This window comes from Lemur catta, chromosome 7 (genome assembly GCF_020740605.2).
Source record: "Lemur catta isolate mLemCat1 chromosome 7, mLemCat1.pri, whole genome shotgun sequence".
NCBI lineage: Eukaryota > Metazoa > Chordata > Mammalia > Primates > Lemuridae > Lemur > Lemur catta.
Genome location: NC_059134.1, coordinates 6,533,252 through 6,550,719, shown reverse-complemented (window position 1 = coordinate 6,550,719; position 17,468 = coordinate 6,533,252). Strand labels below are relative to the sequence as shown.

Here is a 17,468-nt window from a genome sequence, read left to right as displayed (position 1 = left end):
CAGGGGCCAGGCACGGGCGAGCGGGGCGGGGCACGGGGCCTGGGAGAGGCGCGGGCGGCCGGGCGGAGGGTGGCGGTGTACGGGGCTGCGAGGTTTCGGTCCGGCAGGCCCCGGCTTTGCGCCAGGCGTTGGAGACCCGGGACGCGGCGCCATCGCGGTCAGCGTTCGCTGCTGCCGCGCTCTGCGAGGCCAGCCGGCAGCGGGGACTGCGAGCGGCAGCAACCTTGGTACTGAGGCCAGAACCCTGCCCCTGCGCCCCGACGGTCCGCCGGGAGGAGAGGCTGCACTCCCCACCCTTCTGGCTCTCGCGTCCGTGTCTGCCTGGAAATTTCCGCCTGCGCATTACGAGATGTAAGCGAGGTTAGCGAGTCGCGTAGGGAAGTGGAGAGACAAAATGTGTGAGTTTGATCTGAAGAACGAACTGAAATGCGAAGGTTGCGGGAAGGAAGCAGAGTTCAAGTTCTAACTTCTGCTCCTGCCCTAGATGCCTGTGATGTGTCCACATACCTGCTTATTTTAACGTTTATTCTGAGATGTGCCCCCTTGTTAAAGCCATCCTGAGAAAACGGTTTTCCTCTCGGTACGACCTCTACCTCATACTTTCATTTGCACAATAACTGCTAAACTTGGACGAAAAAACCGCATTCTTTTTCAGTTTTCTAACTGGAACTTTGAGATTTGGGTCAGCGTCTCTGGAATTGGAGGTAAAAATACAAAAATCCGCAAATGAAACTGCAGTTATGATCTCTCCGTGGTGCTGAAGCAACACTCTCCAGGGTGGTTCGGCCACTCTCCAGGCGCCTCAGTCGTTTGTTCTGAGATTATCATATTCCTTTTTAGCTTTCACATTTGGAGTCTAACAGGAAATATTTTTGTCTCTCAGTGATAACTTTCTTTTACTCTAGGTACAAAATCGGACCTGGATCTTCAATCTGTTAGTTTTCGAATAAGCATAGGAGACATTTGAAAAATTACTTCCCTTCTATTATTTTAGCAGAGCACTAAAATTTCTCCTTTTACTCTCGTGGTACTACGGGCCCTCCGTTCGCAGCGCCCAGACCGGGAAACGCCCGGGAGAGCGCCGCGCCGCGCCTGCGCGCTGAGCTCCCGGAACTGCGCTTGCCGCGGCCCGGCCTACTCCCATGAGGCCGCGGGCGCGCGGGCGCGGTGTCGAGCGACGGCTTCCTGTGTCGCGGGGTGCGGAGGCCGGCGACCGGAAGGTAAGGGTGGGCCTTTGGGTTGGGGTCCTTTGGGTTCCGCAGAGGAGCGGACGAGTGGACACACAGCCGAGCGGCTGTCCTCTTTTTGCCCTCTTTCCCTTACTTTAATCTTTCCAAGGAAGCGCCGGCGTATGGAAGTGAGACCTCGGTCTAAGACCACGTCTTTTTCTTTTGTGCCGGTACCTCCCGGAGCTCCTGGCGGCGACTCCCGGCAGTCCGGGCTGCTGTGGTTGGATTGTGTCACAGGCGTTCAGAGGGCCCCGGGGCTGCGGCGGTCAATCCGCCCCGACCCCGTTAGGGGCGCGCAGGAAGCTAAACGGTGGTGGAAGTCGGCACGGCACGCTAAGTAGTACGGGCGATGGGAGGCAGGCAGCGGCGGCGATTTTAAAATCATTTTGGGGATTGCTTTACAGGCTACGAATGCTACTTCTGCTAGTCCACTGATAATTGCTCTTTATTTTATAACTTCAAAAAATGTATTGAACGTCTGGCGATGGGTGTTTTAGTTTGTAGTCGAAGTTTAGCGCACACACGAATTCCGTCTTTGTGGTCGTTTGGCGGTCCCCTCCGAGGTGGTGTTCGCCTGGGAACTGTTGCGCTTCACACTGAGGTTATGGTGTGCTGGAGAAAACAGTGTGCTAAATGTTGGGGTCGGGTCCTCTTTTTGCCAGAAATCTGCCTTATGACCAGACTCACCCCCTGGCCTAGTTCTTTAGTTAATAAGGTTAAACTAGGTAATCACTTGGAAACTTTTGATTTTGGTAATATTGGACTTTGAGATCCAGATAAAGGTAAATAATTAGAGTGGTTTGGTTGTAAAAAAAAAAAAAAAGAATAATTAAAAAAAACCTGAGGTATAAATAAAAATTACCTTTAATCCCACTACCCAGAGTTAGATTTTGATCTTCCCCGGTGCTCTGTGTACAGGAGTGTATGGCTGAGATCAGGCTGTGTAGTTCACAAGATATTTCACTTAATTTGCATTTTTCCTTGTTTCCCAAGATTCCCAAATGTCTCTTTAAATAAACTGGCCACTGTTGGTGGACAGTTTGCAGTGAATATATCCTACATATATCTTTGAGTCATTGATTACTTCTTCTCCTGATAAATGCCTAGAACTGGGTGAATTAATTATACAGCTTTAAATACTATAGAGAAAATGTATTTTAGCAGATACTAATGGTCAGGGTCATTCATGTTTATGTTAAGGTTTTCTGTGAACAAGCAAACTATTTCTGCTGTTACTCTTCTGGCCTCCAATGCTAAAACTGTCAACTTCCAGACTTCAGATGTTCCTCATTGGATTAGAACTATCAACAACAGACACATTCCACTGTAAGGTGAGCAGAATTAGTATTCAGATCTGTACCCAAACAGGCCAAATTGATTCTGGTATTTGTTTGCATCCATCTGATTTCAGATAGTAGTTTGAAATTCTGTTGCAGAGTAGAAATAGCCTACAAGTGATAGACATAATTCATAAGTAAATCTCATTGGCAAATTATAAAAAAACATAATACTCCAGAAGTAAGAACTGGAAGGCAATATATTTATTAAAATTTTGAAACAAAACTTGGGTTAGAATCCTGTGTTCTATAGTACTGTTTGGGACCATCTATTAAAAAAGTATTTTACATAGCTACTGGATTTGCTGTATCTCTTTAGTAGTGAGGATAACTATGCTGTTACCTCTCTCCCATTCTTTAGGACTGTGGGTAAAGGGTAGGATTTTGTTCCTTCCTTTTGGCTCATTATTTAGGTAGTGAAAGTACAATGGGCGGTGTGATTGGAAGCAGAATCATAGCCCAGGTTTGAGTTCATCTTACTGAGGGTCGTATTTAATAAAATAAGACTCAAACTCACAAATTTCCAAAATTCTTTAATTGATAAGCTTAATGCCCAGCAACTTTAAAAACACAGCAACTCATATTTTGGTCAAAGACAAAAAGGTTATAGAACAGAAATGGTGCTTACTAATTGGACAAAATACAAAGACCAGTCTGGTCTCTCTTTCTCTGCCATGATTTCTCTCACAATTGCTCGATTTGAGTGGTAATTTGGGAGGTAAAGTGGTATCTGATGCCAATGTGATACATAGCTAGGAAAGACCAATGAGAGGTGAGTGAAGTCCTTACTCTATAATGTTCCATGGGCTTGTCAAGTTTTTTCTATTCAGAAGAAGAGATAAGTCCTGGAAAGAGGGGGGAGGGGAAAGATTTAAGAAGGTGAAAGAGGGAAGGGAAGTTTGCGGGGCATGACACCATTTGCAAGGTCACAACGAACATCCCAACGGAGTGCAGATCTTTTCTTCTCAGTTGGTACTAGGTAATTGTTTGGAACATATACATGTTGAGGTTTGGATTGGGGTTCTGGTCGACAAAGCATCTGCTCTCGGACACCCCAACGTAGTTCCTTCCTATGATCTTCACCAGGTAACCGCATTGAGTCCCAATCCCGTTTATACTCAAAATATCGGGCTACCCGGTCTACCTTGCCCCGGTTTCGGCTTAACTGGTCCAGCCTTGGGAGAATAAAGGACTTGGGTCTGCTGGCAACCATCAGGTCCTGTTCATAAGCTGGAGGGCCCATTCCTTCTCTTTGTAAATAGCGAATGAGCTGATCTTGAGAAATTCCTTGGTATTCATTTGGTAGATTAAATCTTTGTGAACTATCAACTGGGGATTCCTTGTCTTCTTGGAACTGCAGATTCATCAGCCTTTGTCTTAGGTCCCAGAGATCCGGATCACTTTCTATACCAGATTCTGATTCACTGACAATGGACTCATCTGTCACTAATACTTCCCCACCTGGCTTTCTACGCAGCACCTTTCTCTTCATCACTGGCTTTCGGAATCTTTGGGAGGCCTCCGAGACTATTTCTGAAGTGACATTACTTTTTACATGTGGATACTGCAGTTGCAAAGGAAGAGCAGGTCGCTTCCCTGGGGTTACTGAAGCTTTACTGTAGGGATCATATTGGATAGATTGGGCTTCTCTCCTGCCATCTCCCTCACCCTCCCCTGCACAGATAGGGGTAAAGGCTGTAGCAGCTGCCCACATTCGTTCTTCTGGATCCACACTGGCCCATTTTTGTCCATCAGGTTCCATGAGTCCCTCCATTGTTTCCCCATAGGACTTTCTGCAAGAGATAACATTGGTCAGTTTTATAATAAATTCCCAGCTCATAAATCGCTCATTTCCTTTTCTCCATTTTATAGCATTCAAATGGAGAAAGAATGCCTAAGTCAATCATAAATTCAATAATTATAAGAGAGATCAGTGCAGTATCAGAACAGTTTGGAGGAGCAATAACTTAGTTCTTACCTGTTTTCATTTCCACTCTCTTACTCACTCACAGTTTCTACTGCCTTGCCACCTTTAGTAGCTCCTAGGATAGGGCAGGTGAGTTCTGGTAGGCATATGAGACTACATTATATAGGGTATACTGCTTAACGTACATTATGTAGCAGGTACATAGAGGGTGCCGTTGTTCTGTGTACTTTACATTTATTCATGTAATCCTCACAGGTGTGGGATTATCTCCTTTTCACAGATGAGTAACATGAAGCACAGAGAAGTTAAATAATTTGCCCAAGGTTACTCAGCTATTAAGTGGTTGAACTGGAATTCTAACTCAGGCAGTCTGGCTTCACAATGAGTCCTTTTAATCAAAAGAGTGATTTAATCTAAAAAACCACCACAAAAGTGGTATTGTGCTCTCATACACACACTCACATACATAACGTGTATACATATATATACTCCCTATGCTTAAGTAATTTTAACACATCTTCTGTTGCTAAGATAAACCTGTTCGTTCTAGTACCCTTGTCATTGAAATAACTAGGTACCCAAGTCAACCAGGCCAATACCCAGTGCTAGTTTCCTGACTGGATCTAAGCTAGGACCTATTGCCCACTATTTCCTGTGTCCCTATTTTTCTTTTTAAACTAAAAAACTAATACTTGCACTTAATAATTTTAAGCAAGGATTTTGCCTCCCCACCAGGTTTTACTCTTCAAAGGCAGTTTCTTATGATTTCTCCAGAAGTTTTTCATATTCACGTGCATAAAGGCGCACAGAACACAACTCTGCTGAACCTTAAAGATAACCTTGGTGATCCAGCTATATCAGCACATGTAGACTTATTTCATTTTCTTTAAAGTTGCATAAAATTCCAATGTATGAATGTACCACAGTTTATTCAACCATTCCTTTATTGATGTGATTTAGGTTTAGTCATTTGTTAAAAATTAATGTTGCAATGAATATCATGTAAATTTTTAAATATCCATGCAAGCACTTTTGTAGGTTAAATTTCTAGACATGGAATGGGTGGGTCAAAAGTTATGTGACAGCTGTTGGCAAAATGCTCACCTACAGTTGTACTAACAGCATGTTATTAGAGCTTGTTTGTCTACTTCCTCTCCAGAGTAGTGTACTATCAAACTTTCTAGTCTTTGCAGTCAGGTCTGTGAAAAATAGTTCTCATATATATTTGCAGTTATTTAAATTGAGTAAAATTGAGCATCTAAAAAACATAAGCTTTTTACTTTTTATTTGAAATGCTTAGTCTTTGCCCATTTACCTCTCAGATTATTGGGCTTTTTCTTATTGATCTTTTCGTTAAAAGTGATTTATATATTCATGAAATACTTACATGTTAAGGAAGTTAGCCCTTTACCATCATTCATTTTTCTTCCCAGTTTGTTTACCTTTTGAATTTTTTTTTTTTTTTTTGCTGGTAGAAATTTTGATTTTTAGGTAGTTACATTTTTTGGTTTTCTGTTGTTTCTGTGTTTCTAGAGTGTTTTAATTAGAAATGCCATTCATACTCCAAGATTTAAAAGTTATTTCATGTTTTTTCCTCGTATTTTTATAGTTTCATTTTTTACATTTAAACTTTTAATCTACATATCATGGACACAGAAACTCAAAGGGCAAAAACTGAATGCGCTACCTAGATTCAGAACTTAGCCGTCAGATAGGGAGATGATCTATAACTAACCATTAGCCATAGATTGTCTAGGACTGTCCTGATTTTAAGGACGTAGTACAGTTGTCTTCAGATTACTGAAATTCACTAGGAATTTCAACAGTGACATCTAAATTACATCAGACTCTTGTAATCGTTAGAGGTACAGAAATCTTTTATCAGGTCATGCATTAAATTTGGCTTTAAAAAGTCAGTGGCGCTTAATTACCTTTTTTCTGCCATCAAAACTGCTTAAAGTGAGAAAATCTTGTCTCCAGGTTCTACTTCCAATGTGAAATATAATCACTGATAAGCTTCTCCAATTAGGCTAGCTTCTATTGCACTACCTTTAAGACGGAACTGAATAATAGATAATAGAACGTACAAGCTACTTATTTTATCTGAAATAATGGAAAGCAATGGAAACTCAGAGTAGACATAAGTAGTCCATAATCTTATGATTAGAAAAACATCAGTCCTTAATCATCTTGGTTAGTGAAGAATAGAGAAATGAAATCTGTAGATACTTTCCCACAATTTTGACTACTTTAAAGAAACCTTAAGTATGATAGCTGAATTTTTTTTCTCTTTTCCCCTGTGAATTGACCAGATAGGGTGGAAAAGAATAATATCTGTGGATGATCAATCCATAATAATTAAGCTAATGCTTATATTCCCTGGACAAACAAAAGTGTATTCTTTGGGCATTAAATTAAATCTGGTACTGAAACTGTTGTATCCCTTTGCTCTCTTTACAGTTAGGGTGGACCTATATGATTCCTTTATTCCTGGGGTTGTCATATGATGGCTGAAAATGACAGAGATGGAAACCAAACCAAGAAACTCCTAAAAAGAGTACAAGAACTGGAGCAGGAGGTACAGAGACTTAAAAAGGAACATGCCAACACCAAGGACACAAATGTTAGAGAAAATTCATCAGAAGGTGGAAAAGCTAAGCGTGCATTTGATTTCAGAGCTCATGGCCAAAGACATATAGCCCTAAAAATAGCCTATCTTGGCTGGGGATACCAGGGCTTTGCTAGTCAGGAAAACACAAATAATACGATTGAAGAGAAACTGTTTGAGGCTCTAACCAAGACTCGACTAGTAGAAAGCAGACAGACATCCAGCTATCACCGATGTGGGCGAACAGACAAAGGAGTTAGTGCCTTTGGACAGGTAAGGGCCAGTAACTATACTGTTTCCAAAGCAAGCAATACCAGGATATGCTAGGTATACATACTGTGTACTGAGATTATTTGTATCTCTAAAATACAGTATCTTTCTCTAATTCCACAGGTGATTTCTCTTGACCTTCGTTCTAAGTTTCCAAGGGGCAGGGATTCAGAGGGTTTTTACTTAAAAGATGAAGCTAGTGATGCTGCAAAAGAGATCCGATATACCCACATTCTCAATCGGGTACTCCCTCCAGACATCCGTATACTGGCCTGGGCCCCTGTAGAACCTAGCTTCAGTGCTAGGTTCAGCTGTCTTGAGCGGACTTACCGTTATTTTTTCCCTCGTGCTGATTTAGATATTGAAACCATGAATTATGCAGCTCAAAAGTATGTTGGCACCCATGATTTCAGGAACTTGTGTAAAATGGATGTAGCCAATGGAGTGATTAACTTTCAGAGGACGATTCTGTCTGCTCAAGTACAGCTAGTGTGCCAGAGCCTGGGTGAGGAAAGATGGCAAGAACCTTTTCAGTTATGTCAATTTGAAGTGACTGGTCAGGCGTTCCTTTATCATCAAGTCCGCTGTATGATGGCTATCCTCTTTCTGATTGGCCAAGGAATGGAGAAGCCAGAGATTATTGATGAGCTGCTGAACATAGAGAAAAATCCCCAGAAACCTCAATATAGGTAAGTTAAGAAACAAGATAGCAACCTTCCTTTCCCCCATGATTGTATAAATAACTGTCACTCATTCTGCCTTCATGAAGCTTTAATCTAACTTGTGGAATGTTAACCTTTGCATGTAGGAGTGAGCGATATCTTCTAATTTTTTGGTTCTATCCCATAAGTAAGGAAACGGGTTGTAGGAATAAGCGATATCTCCTAATTTTTTGGTTCTGTCCCATTAGTAAGGAAACAGGTGTTTGGACCAGGCTTCTTAAGTAAAAGGACATTCATTTTCCACATCTTTGTTTCTGAATTTATGTTAAGTGAAATTATTGTTAGGTTCTGGTAAAATTAAAAAGTTGGACATATTCATTATTAAATCTTGCTTATTTTGTATTACTGAGTAGTCACACTGCTGCACTTTGAATCTTTCATAATTTCCAGTGTCTGAAATGGTAGGAAAGGCAGAATAGTCAAGATTTGTCTTTTGAGAACAGGGTGAGGTCAGATAGATACCAGTAATTCATTCCTAAGGTACGAAATACAATTTTTCCTCATACTATACAAAATTGAAATGCCACTAACAAATTTGGAAAAATAGCATTAAGTGGTATGATGAAGCCATGTCAGCTCACTTCTAGGTGACTTGTTACCATTGACATTAACATAATATAGATCAAGTTAATCCGTTTTGTTGCCTTTTTAGCAATTATGACAAAGTTGTTAAAGGTTAGGGATGGTGGTGTATTTTATTAGCTATGGTCAAGGATATTCAATATTGATATCAATGCCCTCCCCCTGCCCATTCCCCTTAACCCAACTAACCCTCAGTTTAAGAATTGTTGGATGGCTGCTATGTATTCTCATACTCTGTTTCTTCTCCCTCTTTCTCTAGTATGGCTGTAGAATTTCCTCTAGTCTTGTATGACTGTAAGTTTGAAAATATCAAGTGGATCTATGACCGGGAGGTTCAGGAGTTCAATGTTACCCACCTACAACAGCTATGGGCTAACCATGCTGTCAAAACTCACATGTTGTATAGTATGCTACAAGGACTGGACTCTGTTGCAATACCCTGTGGAACAGGACCAAAGATGGATGGAATGATAGAATGGAGAAATGTTAAGCCCTCTGTCATAAAGCAGACCAGTGCCTTTGTAGAAGGAGTGAAAATGCGCACTTATAAGCCCCTGATGGATCGTCCTAAATGCCAAGGATTGGAATCCCGTATCCAGCATTTTGTACGTAGGGGACGCATCGAGCACCCATATTTATTCCATGAGGAAGAGAATACTATGTTGGAGACACCAACAAAGAGGGTCTGTGTTGATATGGAAATAAAAAACATCACTTAACCACAAACTTACCAGGATCTAAGAACCAACAACGAACTAGTGGTAGGTGGGCAGAAAAGAAATACAAAAAAAATTATTTACTGTAAGAAGTACTAGAAATTCAGATGATCAGCTAAGACTTTAAGGTCCTATTAAGGAAGATTTTGCTTTAACAAGAAAGAGTTCAAACGTTATTTCATCCTTGTCTAAAAGGATTAAGAGATGAAAGCAGCAAAAAGCAATTGTAAAATGGAGATGTACTTATTTGTGTACACCTGGAAATCTGTGCCTTGTGTTTAAATTCATCAAAGCCTAATACTGCAAGTGTGTAATTCGTCATGCTGTTCTTTTTCAAAGCAAATGAGTTATTCGTTACTCATCTGAATTCTCATAAAGAGGTTCACCTGAGTGTCTTATTTTCTAAGAATTTAGAAATATTAATTTCAACCAATTAAGGATTGGAAAAATTGATTAAGTGGCAGGCATTATGCTAGCTCGAAGTCACCTAACCAAACAAGACACAGCACCTTTCCTTATGAAGCATATAAACCTAGTGCAGAGAAGGAATAAAGAGTAAATATTTTAGGCTCTGTGAATCACAAATGGTCTCTGTTGCATATTGTTTTTAAAAACCCTTTACAAATGTAAAAATACATTCTTAGCTTGTAGGCCACATTGTTTGCCTACCCCTGGTCTAGTAGTTTAAGGAAAGTTCTTATAACGAGGAGATACTCAAGCTAAATCTTGCAGAACAAGTGGGAGCCAGTTAAAGTGAGGATTAAGAATTAGAGCTGTGTGTCTAAGACAGAAGATGCAGTTTGTGTAAAAGGTTAGAGATTACAGCATATGCATCCAGGCAACTTCAGTATGGCTTGGGAGGGACAAGAGCATAGTTTAAAAAGGTAAGCAAGAGTTGGTCACATCTGTTGAGCCTTGCAGGCCTTCCTTAAAAAGCTTAGATTTTATCTTGAGGGGCCACTGGAAAAAATTTAAATGCTAGATACAATTGTGTAGCAAAATTATTGCCCTGGGTATACTGTGGCTTGGAAGAGGGAAAGAATGAAGGCAGTGGGACCAATTAGGAGGCTGTAGGAATAATCAAGGCAATTGATGACAATGGCCTAGAATAGATTTGTAGTAAGGGGGATGGAGAGAAGTAGATGAATTTAAAATTAAGGAAACAGAAATAACAGGACTCTGGGGAAGTGAATGTGTCATTCGTAAGTGGGGAGGCTTTCAGGACAACTCCTGGATTTCAGATCTGAGCAAACAAGTGGCTGGTAGTACTACACACTGAGATAGGAAAATGAGGAGGGGCTTTGCTTGTTTTCCAAGCAAAGTTGGTAAGTAACCCTCAACATGTTACTTACATTTATTCAAAAGAGCAAACAATACATTATCTGTTGTAACAGTAAAAATAGACCCAAAGCAAATGAACTCATTCTGCCTCAATAATAATTTTCATTACTGCAGTGTTATCCCACATTTATAATTCTGCCATATGTTTAAGAGACCCAAAGTTCTATCTACCAACCAGTAATTAGTTTGTTCCTACCTATGTTCAAGATTCCAGATACACAAATACGGTTTCTATCCTCAAGCTCATAGTTTAAATATAACTAACACGTACGACAATTAGAAACATTACTAATACATAAATATAAGCTGATGCTGTAAAAGTGCTATAGTAGTGCTCAGTAGGCAGTGGACCACAGAAATAAGACTTTGCTGAAAGAGTTCTAGGTTTAGAAAGTAAAACAGCATACAAAAAGAGTGGTGACCTTGTGGTATACTGAAGAGTAATGAGGCACATAATAATAGCTTTTACATCCCAGAAGACAGGAAACCAGAAAATACCCCCATTTTAGAGACTGGTAAATAGTGGGAAAAAAAATTTTAAATTTATTCAAAATAGCCAACTCTATATGATCCAGGTCTTCTGGATTTTGAATCACTGTTATTGCTTTTTGGGATTCATCTACCAAACACTTCATAATGCCCTGAGTTTTCTTAAAATGTGATTGCTTTGTCCTTTAATTTTGATGTAAAGATCCTCTACTTAAATATGTAAGTACAAACCAAAGTTATTTTTTTTTTTTTTCAGTTTCTTACCTTATTTCAATGTACCTTGATTGGCATTAGCATTAAGGGTTAAAAAAACAACCTAGAAAATAAGAACAAAGTTTGAGAAATCATTCCTTATTTTTAAAAAATCAACTCTAAAGCAGTGATATGTCGAAAAAGAACTAAAAGGCATAGGAGATTCTGTAGAAGCAAAGGAGTTAGAGGATCATGGTTTCAGATCTTAAGAAAATTCACTCAAGGTTGATTATACTATCAGATATAAAAAAGTAAGGATTTTAGTGACTTCGTTTTTGGTAGTTACCATAGAAAAAGTCAAGACAGTCATCATAGGTGGATCAATAAGAAGCCCAGATGTAACTCTGTAAAATTATTTGCCGAGGCAGTATTTGTACAAATTCAAAAGTCCCATGGGAGGAAATAAATAAATGTTAGAAGAAAGTAAAATAGGGCTTAGATCTTACTTTCTCCATTTTAAAAATGGAATTATTTCAATTGTGGTGAATTTAAATGAGATTATGCATATATATAAAAAAATAAATAGTGCTTTGTGGAACTCTATTTGGGCTTGGAGGATTTTTGACACTAAAGCCAAATAAGTTTTTTTAATGGTATGTGTGCTATACTATACAGTGATTAATATATTATGTGTTATTTCCTTTGCATTTCATTTATGTCACACTCCCATTTCTTTCCTTGAACATGTGAAGATGATTTTTGCAAATAGTAAAATATAAAGGCAACTGTCAGTTCTTTTTCTTTCTAATACAAAGACCTGTCCATTCTCTTTACTTAGAGGGAAACTTTCACATAGCAGCTAGACAACTTGTCTTTTTATAGATAAATACAGACAATATTGGACAAAATACCCAACAGTATCTTCTCTTCAAAAATCTTAAGTGACTCAGTGACCTAGGTTTAGCTTGTTAAAATTGAAAGGATTTTTGAGGGTGGAAGGGGGGGATTTTAAATTGGCATAGGGGGCTGGGTCAGTAGTTAGATTCTAACCATTAGACAGGCTATTGCAGAGTTACAACAAATTTCTCTATCTCTGTCTGGTGAGGTAAGCATGCAGCTTCTTAAAGAATTGGAGTGTTGGCCGGGCGCGGTGGCTGACGCCTGTGATCCTAGCACTTTGGGAGACCAAGGCAGGAGGATTGCTTGAGCTTAGGAGTTTGAGACCAGCTTGAGCAAGAGCGAGACCCCGTCTCTACTAAAAATAGAAAATTATATGGACAACTAAAAAAAAATATATGTAAAAAATTAGCCGGGCATGGTGGTGCATGCCTGTAGTCCCAGCTATTCGGGAGGCTGAGGCAGGAGGATTGCTTGGGCCCAGGAGTTTCAGGTTGCTGTGAGCTAGGCTGAGGCCACCGCACTCACCCAAGCAACAGAGTGAGACTCTGTCTCAAAAAAAAAAAAAAAAAAAAAAAAAAAAGAATTGCAGTGTTAAAACAGAGCAGCCAAGGCAAACAACACTAAAACTAAGGTTAAAGAGACAAACTGGGAGAAACACTTGTAACAAGTTTTAAAATGACTGATTCGAATTCCTCTTAGAAAGCTATTACAAAGTACACGCGTCAGTAAAATAATACTGAAATGACAGATGATCTACCAAAGAAATAATAACTAATAAACATAGAAAACATTTAATCTCATTAATAATGCAAGATTTTTCAATAGCCAGTGGTGGTGAGAGTGTGAAGCGATAAGCACCCTTCCACTGGGTTGGTGGTAATCAATTTTTCAGAGGGCAGTTTGGCATTATGAATCAAAATTTAAGTTGTGCCATACTTTCCAAGGAGTTTATTCTAAGGAGATAAATTGGACAAGAATCTAGGCAGGTGTATGTATAAGTGACCACTACACCACACTATTTTGACCATGAAATTGCAAACATATACATCAGTAGGGAATTGGTTAAATAATGTGGTACAATACAGCCATAGCAAAAAATACCATGCATCCATTAAAAATGGTAATGCATATCTACATTTGGCATAGAAATGTGTTCCCAATATATTACGGACTGCATAAGGCATAATCTGCTTTTTAATTGAGATTTAACATGCTTTATTACATTCCCAATATACAACTATAGTAAACATACTTTATAAGGATGATCATGTAAATATAATGTATATATTCCTAATTAATATACCTTAAGTAAACCCGAATGTGAACAGTGTTTTGATGGTTTTGTGGGTAATGGAATTACGTTTGCATTCTTGTCCAATTTGTCTCTTTGCCCTCTAGAAAAATTGATTACCGCCAACAGAGTGCAAGGGTGTTTATTTCTTCACGCTCTCAGCAGCACTGGATACTGAAAGGCCATCTAAATGTTTTCATTTGCTTTATTAAGATCGTATAATTTTAATAACAAAAATAAGGCTTATTTTCATTTGGGCTAGGCAAACACCTTGCACGGTTACACCCACAAAAGGTGTAACTTTCCTCTCCCGGGAACAACAGAGCACAGTCGCACCGCCCGGCCGCGGGGCCTCGGGGAGCTCGGCTGCCTCCCCGGGCACCTGCCCGGCCTTCCGCGGCCGGCCTCCCCGGGCGCCCCGTGCACGGCGCCCTGCAGCTTGCACGGCCCGCCCGGGAGGGCCCGCGCTGCGCTATCCAGCGGGGACGGGGTACGGGCTCCCGCAGTAGCGGGCGGGCAGCCCCCAGGCGTCCGCCCCGCCGCCCCGCCCTTCGCCCAACTCACCCGCCGAGCCAAGGGCCGCTCGCTGCCCCGAGTCCCACCGCGCTGCTAGCAGAGCGCCACCGGCTTCGGTTGGAGTCCCGCAGTGCGCGCAGGCGCACAGCCACCCAACGCGCCCACCTCGCCGTTAACCGTCCGGCCTCCGAGGTTTAAATCCCAAGAGCGAACGAGCGCTCTTGGCCCCGCCCACCCACTCTCTTATTGGTCCTGAGGGTAACGACCTCCACGTCTGCATTCTGATTGGCGAACATTCTCTCTTGCTCCTCTCCCCACCGCGGGCGGGAGAAAGCCCGGGAATTTGGGCGTGGAGTTGGGCGTGGCCCCGTCCGCCGTGCCCGGCGCGAAGTTCGCGGCGGTGCTGCGCGGCCTTGTAGGCATTAAGTCTGGCGGTGAGGCTTGGTCCCCGAGGAGGAGCAGCGGCCTCTAAACTCCGCTCACGGTGAGGTAGCGGCGTTTTTGGAGAGGATGTCTTAACATTCCGTCCGCCTCAGCGGAACCGGCCTCCGCCCGGCCCAACTCCTGCTGCTGCGGGCCCGGTGGCAAAGAAAGCAGGGGCCCCGCAGTTCGGTAGCTTAGTCACTGCTATGCAAAGGTATCGAAACAGCTTGTCCTGCAAGTTCTGCGCGTTGTTTACCCTGCACAAATAAGCAGGTGCTAGTTATCAAGTCCAATTTACACTATTTCTTAAATTCAGGATTCAGTGGGAGGGGAAAATAATGTTTAATCCTTTTCCTCCAAACACTTGGTCTTACCTCTTTCTCTTCCCCTGTTGTCTCAGGGTCTTTCCAACCGTTAGGGCATTTCAGATTTGTGGGAGGAAGGAAATGGAATTGACAAAGAAGAGATGACACAAGTGGGTTGTGGAGATTTGAATGACTCTACCCCTAGATCGGCAACATCATAACACTATTTTAGTGCACTTATTCTTTTCTTTCGTTAGGAACAAATATTCCACATTCAGGTTTGGTCATTTTATACCTGCATGACTTTTTTCTTTGGCGTCGAATCTCCAATCTGCCTTAGGGGCAGAAGAGTAGATGGAGTCATTTTTCTTACCCAGGACTTTGGACATTCAGCATACTTCTTATGCATCCTCCAATTAGTTTCTTGTCGTCCTTTATGTTAAATTTTGATCTTTCAAAACCTTTAACAGGTAGCAACTTGAAGGTCTACCCCTGTCATATTTTGCATTTCAAGTGTTATCTTTTTTTAAATAGCAAGTGTGTTTTTATTCAATATTTAAAAAATACAGACTTTGTGACAACTTATAAATTTCTACTGTAATAATAATAATTTACTTTGAACTTACTTTGAACCAAGAAAACAATATAACCAGAAATTCATTCCCCAAAATAAGCAGTACCCTTTGTTAGGGGTGGTTTACATTTATTCATACTTTTGCTTTTAAAAAAGATGATTGTTACAATCAGGTATATAACCACTTAGATATGTCTAAGTTCTGTTAAAAATATATTCTTTTAGAAAATCCAATTTAATCATCTCATTCTTTTTTCTTCACTGATTTTCTCCAAACAGTGGCAGAAGTATTCTTTGATGGACAGAATGCAGAAAACTGTTTTCGACCATCCCCCAGATCATACTGATATCTATAATATAGCCTTGGCTCCAAGGAAATCTAGCTCTTATGAGTGAAGTAGGCGCCCTTTAGAAAGTAACAATGCAGTGCTAACTAACAATAGTGCTAGTCATTATCAAAAATTAACAATTTGAGGTTATCTTTGCTTTGGGTTTCTGTGGTTTAGGTGCATCCAAAACTTCTTCATAGTCTGCACTCATTCCCTTTGCCCAGTGACCAACTGTGACCATTCCATCTGAATTTTGACTTTCAGGGCAATCTTTCTTAAAATGTTCCACAGAGCCACAAAGTTAGCAACCACCACCTTCAGCATAGTCTCCTTTGGGATTATCAGGACAAGAGCTAGACAGGTGTCCCATCTCCCCACAAAAAAAAAACCAAAAAACATTTTGCAAAAGGAAATTCACCAACAGCTGGATCTACTTTGGCCTTACACTTGTTTATTTCATGGTCTGTGGACCAACACCAGTAACATATTCCAGTGCCCATATCCTGATTTTCAAGTGTGGCTGGGCAATCTGCAGTTCCAGGTTTTCTACAGTGGAAACATACTATTACATTTTTCTTTGCTGCTTGTCTTTTTAATCGTCTTCCTTCCTGTCAACTATCTTTCTTTAAAGCAACTGCAATTTCTTCCCTTACTTCCTGAATGTCTGTTGCTGTAATCTCCCCCTTGTGACTGTCTTAAGTATTCCACGAATCCATTCACATCTTCATTTAAGTACTCTTTTTCTCTTTTTATGTTTTGCTTGGGGTGCATCATTTTTTAGGAAGAGCCTGTTGGTTTCAACTTGTTTATGTTTTGGTAGGTTTTGGCTTGTTCTCTCAAAGGACTCCTTCTTCCTGTCCTGCCATGGTGTCGCAGGCAAGGGTCTCTTGTTGCGTGTGGTAATAACATGTGGCCACCTGGTCATAGTTTCATCAGAGATACCTTAGCAATACCATCCTGGGGGCTGGGGGCTTCATCCAGCTATGCTGTGTGGGGTCTCTCACTTCACAGGAATCCTCCAGAGCAGCTGAGTTAGCTTAGCTGGCCAGAGAAGCCCACCCTCTATGGCCTCAAGTGTTATTACCTCGTGTTCTTTTTTTTTAAAGATAGTATCTTTCTCTGTTGCCAGGGATAGAGTGTAGTGGCGTGATCACAGCTCACTGTACCATCACACCCCTGGGCTCCAGTGATCCTCCTATCTCAGCCTCCCAAGTAGCTGGGACTACAGGCCTGTGCCACCATGTCCAGCTAAGTTTTCTATTTTTTATAGAGAAAAGATCTCGCTATGTTGCTTAGGCTGGTCTTGAACTCCTGGCCTCAAGTAGTCCTCCCATCTGGGCCTCCCAGAGTGCTAGATTACACGCATGAGCCACCATACCCAGCCAGTGTTATCTTGTGTTCTACCCAACCCTAGTTTTTTGGTGGATCACTTAGTCCAATTTTGCTTAGATGTGGTTTAATAATCCTCATGGTTCCCTGAAATTCATGGAACTCAGGTCAAGAAAACTGAGGCCATCTAAAAATACAGTATATGGAAGAAAAATCCTATTTTTGCAAACCAAATCTTTCAGAAAATTTACTATGGAAAATTTCAAACATATTCAAAAACTACAAAATGGAATGAAGCCCAATGAATTCAACACCCAGCTCCAGGAATTATTAGCTCATGACCAATCTTGTTGCTTCTATATCACTACTTGCATACCTCCTTTTGTAT

General features: G+C 41.0%; 2 protein-coding genes and 1 pseudogene across 7 annotated transcripts; 1 reads left to right on the top strand and 2 right to left on the bottom strand.

Annotated features, from left to right (window-relative positions):
- Positions 1 to 48: 48 nt before the first annotated feature.
- PUS3 (pseudouridine synthase 3) lies at positions 49 to 9,959 on the top strand. Of its 6 annotated transcripts, none has more exons than XM_045555611.1 (5): positions 49 to 351; positions 2,430 to 2,560; positions 6,954 to 7,374; positions 7,495 to 8,060; positions 8,935 to 9,959. In XM_045555611.1, exons 3-5 carry the CDS (start codon positions 6,997 to 6,999, stop codon positions 9,392 to 9,394), a joined length of 1,404 nt encoding a protein of 467 aa, XP_045411567.1. In that variant the 5' UTR covers positions 49 to 351; positions 2,430 to 2,560; positions 6,954 to 6,996; the 3' UTR covers positions 9,395 to 9,959. The 6 variants fall into 6 exon arrangements, with proteins under 6 accessions (XP_045411567.1, XP_045411566.1, XP_045411563.1 ...); XM_045555610.1 differs by having other exon boundaries at positions 49 to 704; XM_045555607.1 differs by having other exon boundaries at positions 49 to 1,220.
- Positions 3,080 to 14,297, bottom strand: HYLS1 (HYLS1 centriolar and ciliogenesis associated). The gene is made up of 3 exons (XM_045555614.1): positions 14,169 to 14,297; positions 11,486 to 11,537; positions 3,080 to 4,359 (listed from the first exon to the last, which is right to left on the bottom strand). The coding sequence occupies exon 3, from the start codon at positions 4,338 to 4,340 to the stop codon at positions 3,438 to 3,440; it is 903 nt and encodes a 300-aa protein (XP_045411570.1). The 5' UTR covers positions 4,341 to 4,359; positions 11,486 to 11,537; positions 14,169 to 14,297; the 3' UTR covers positions 3,080 to 3,437.
- Positions 14,298 to 15,764: 1,467 nt separating this feature from the next.
- Positions 15,765 to 16,906, bottom strand: LOC123641124 (annotated as a pseudogene).
- Positions 16,907 to 17,468: the final 562 nt, after the last annotated feature.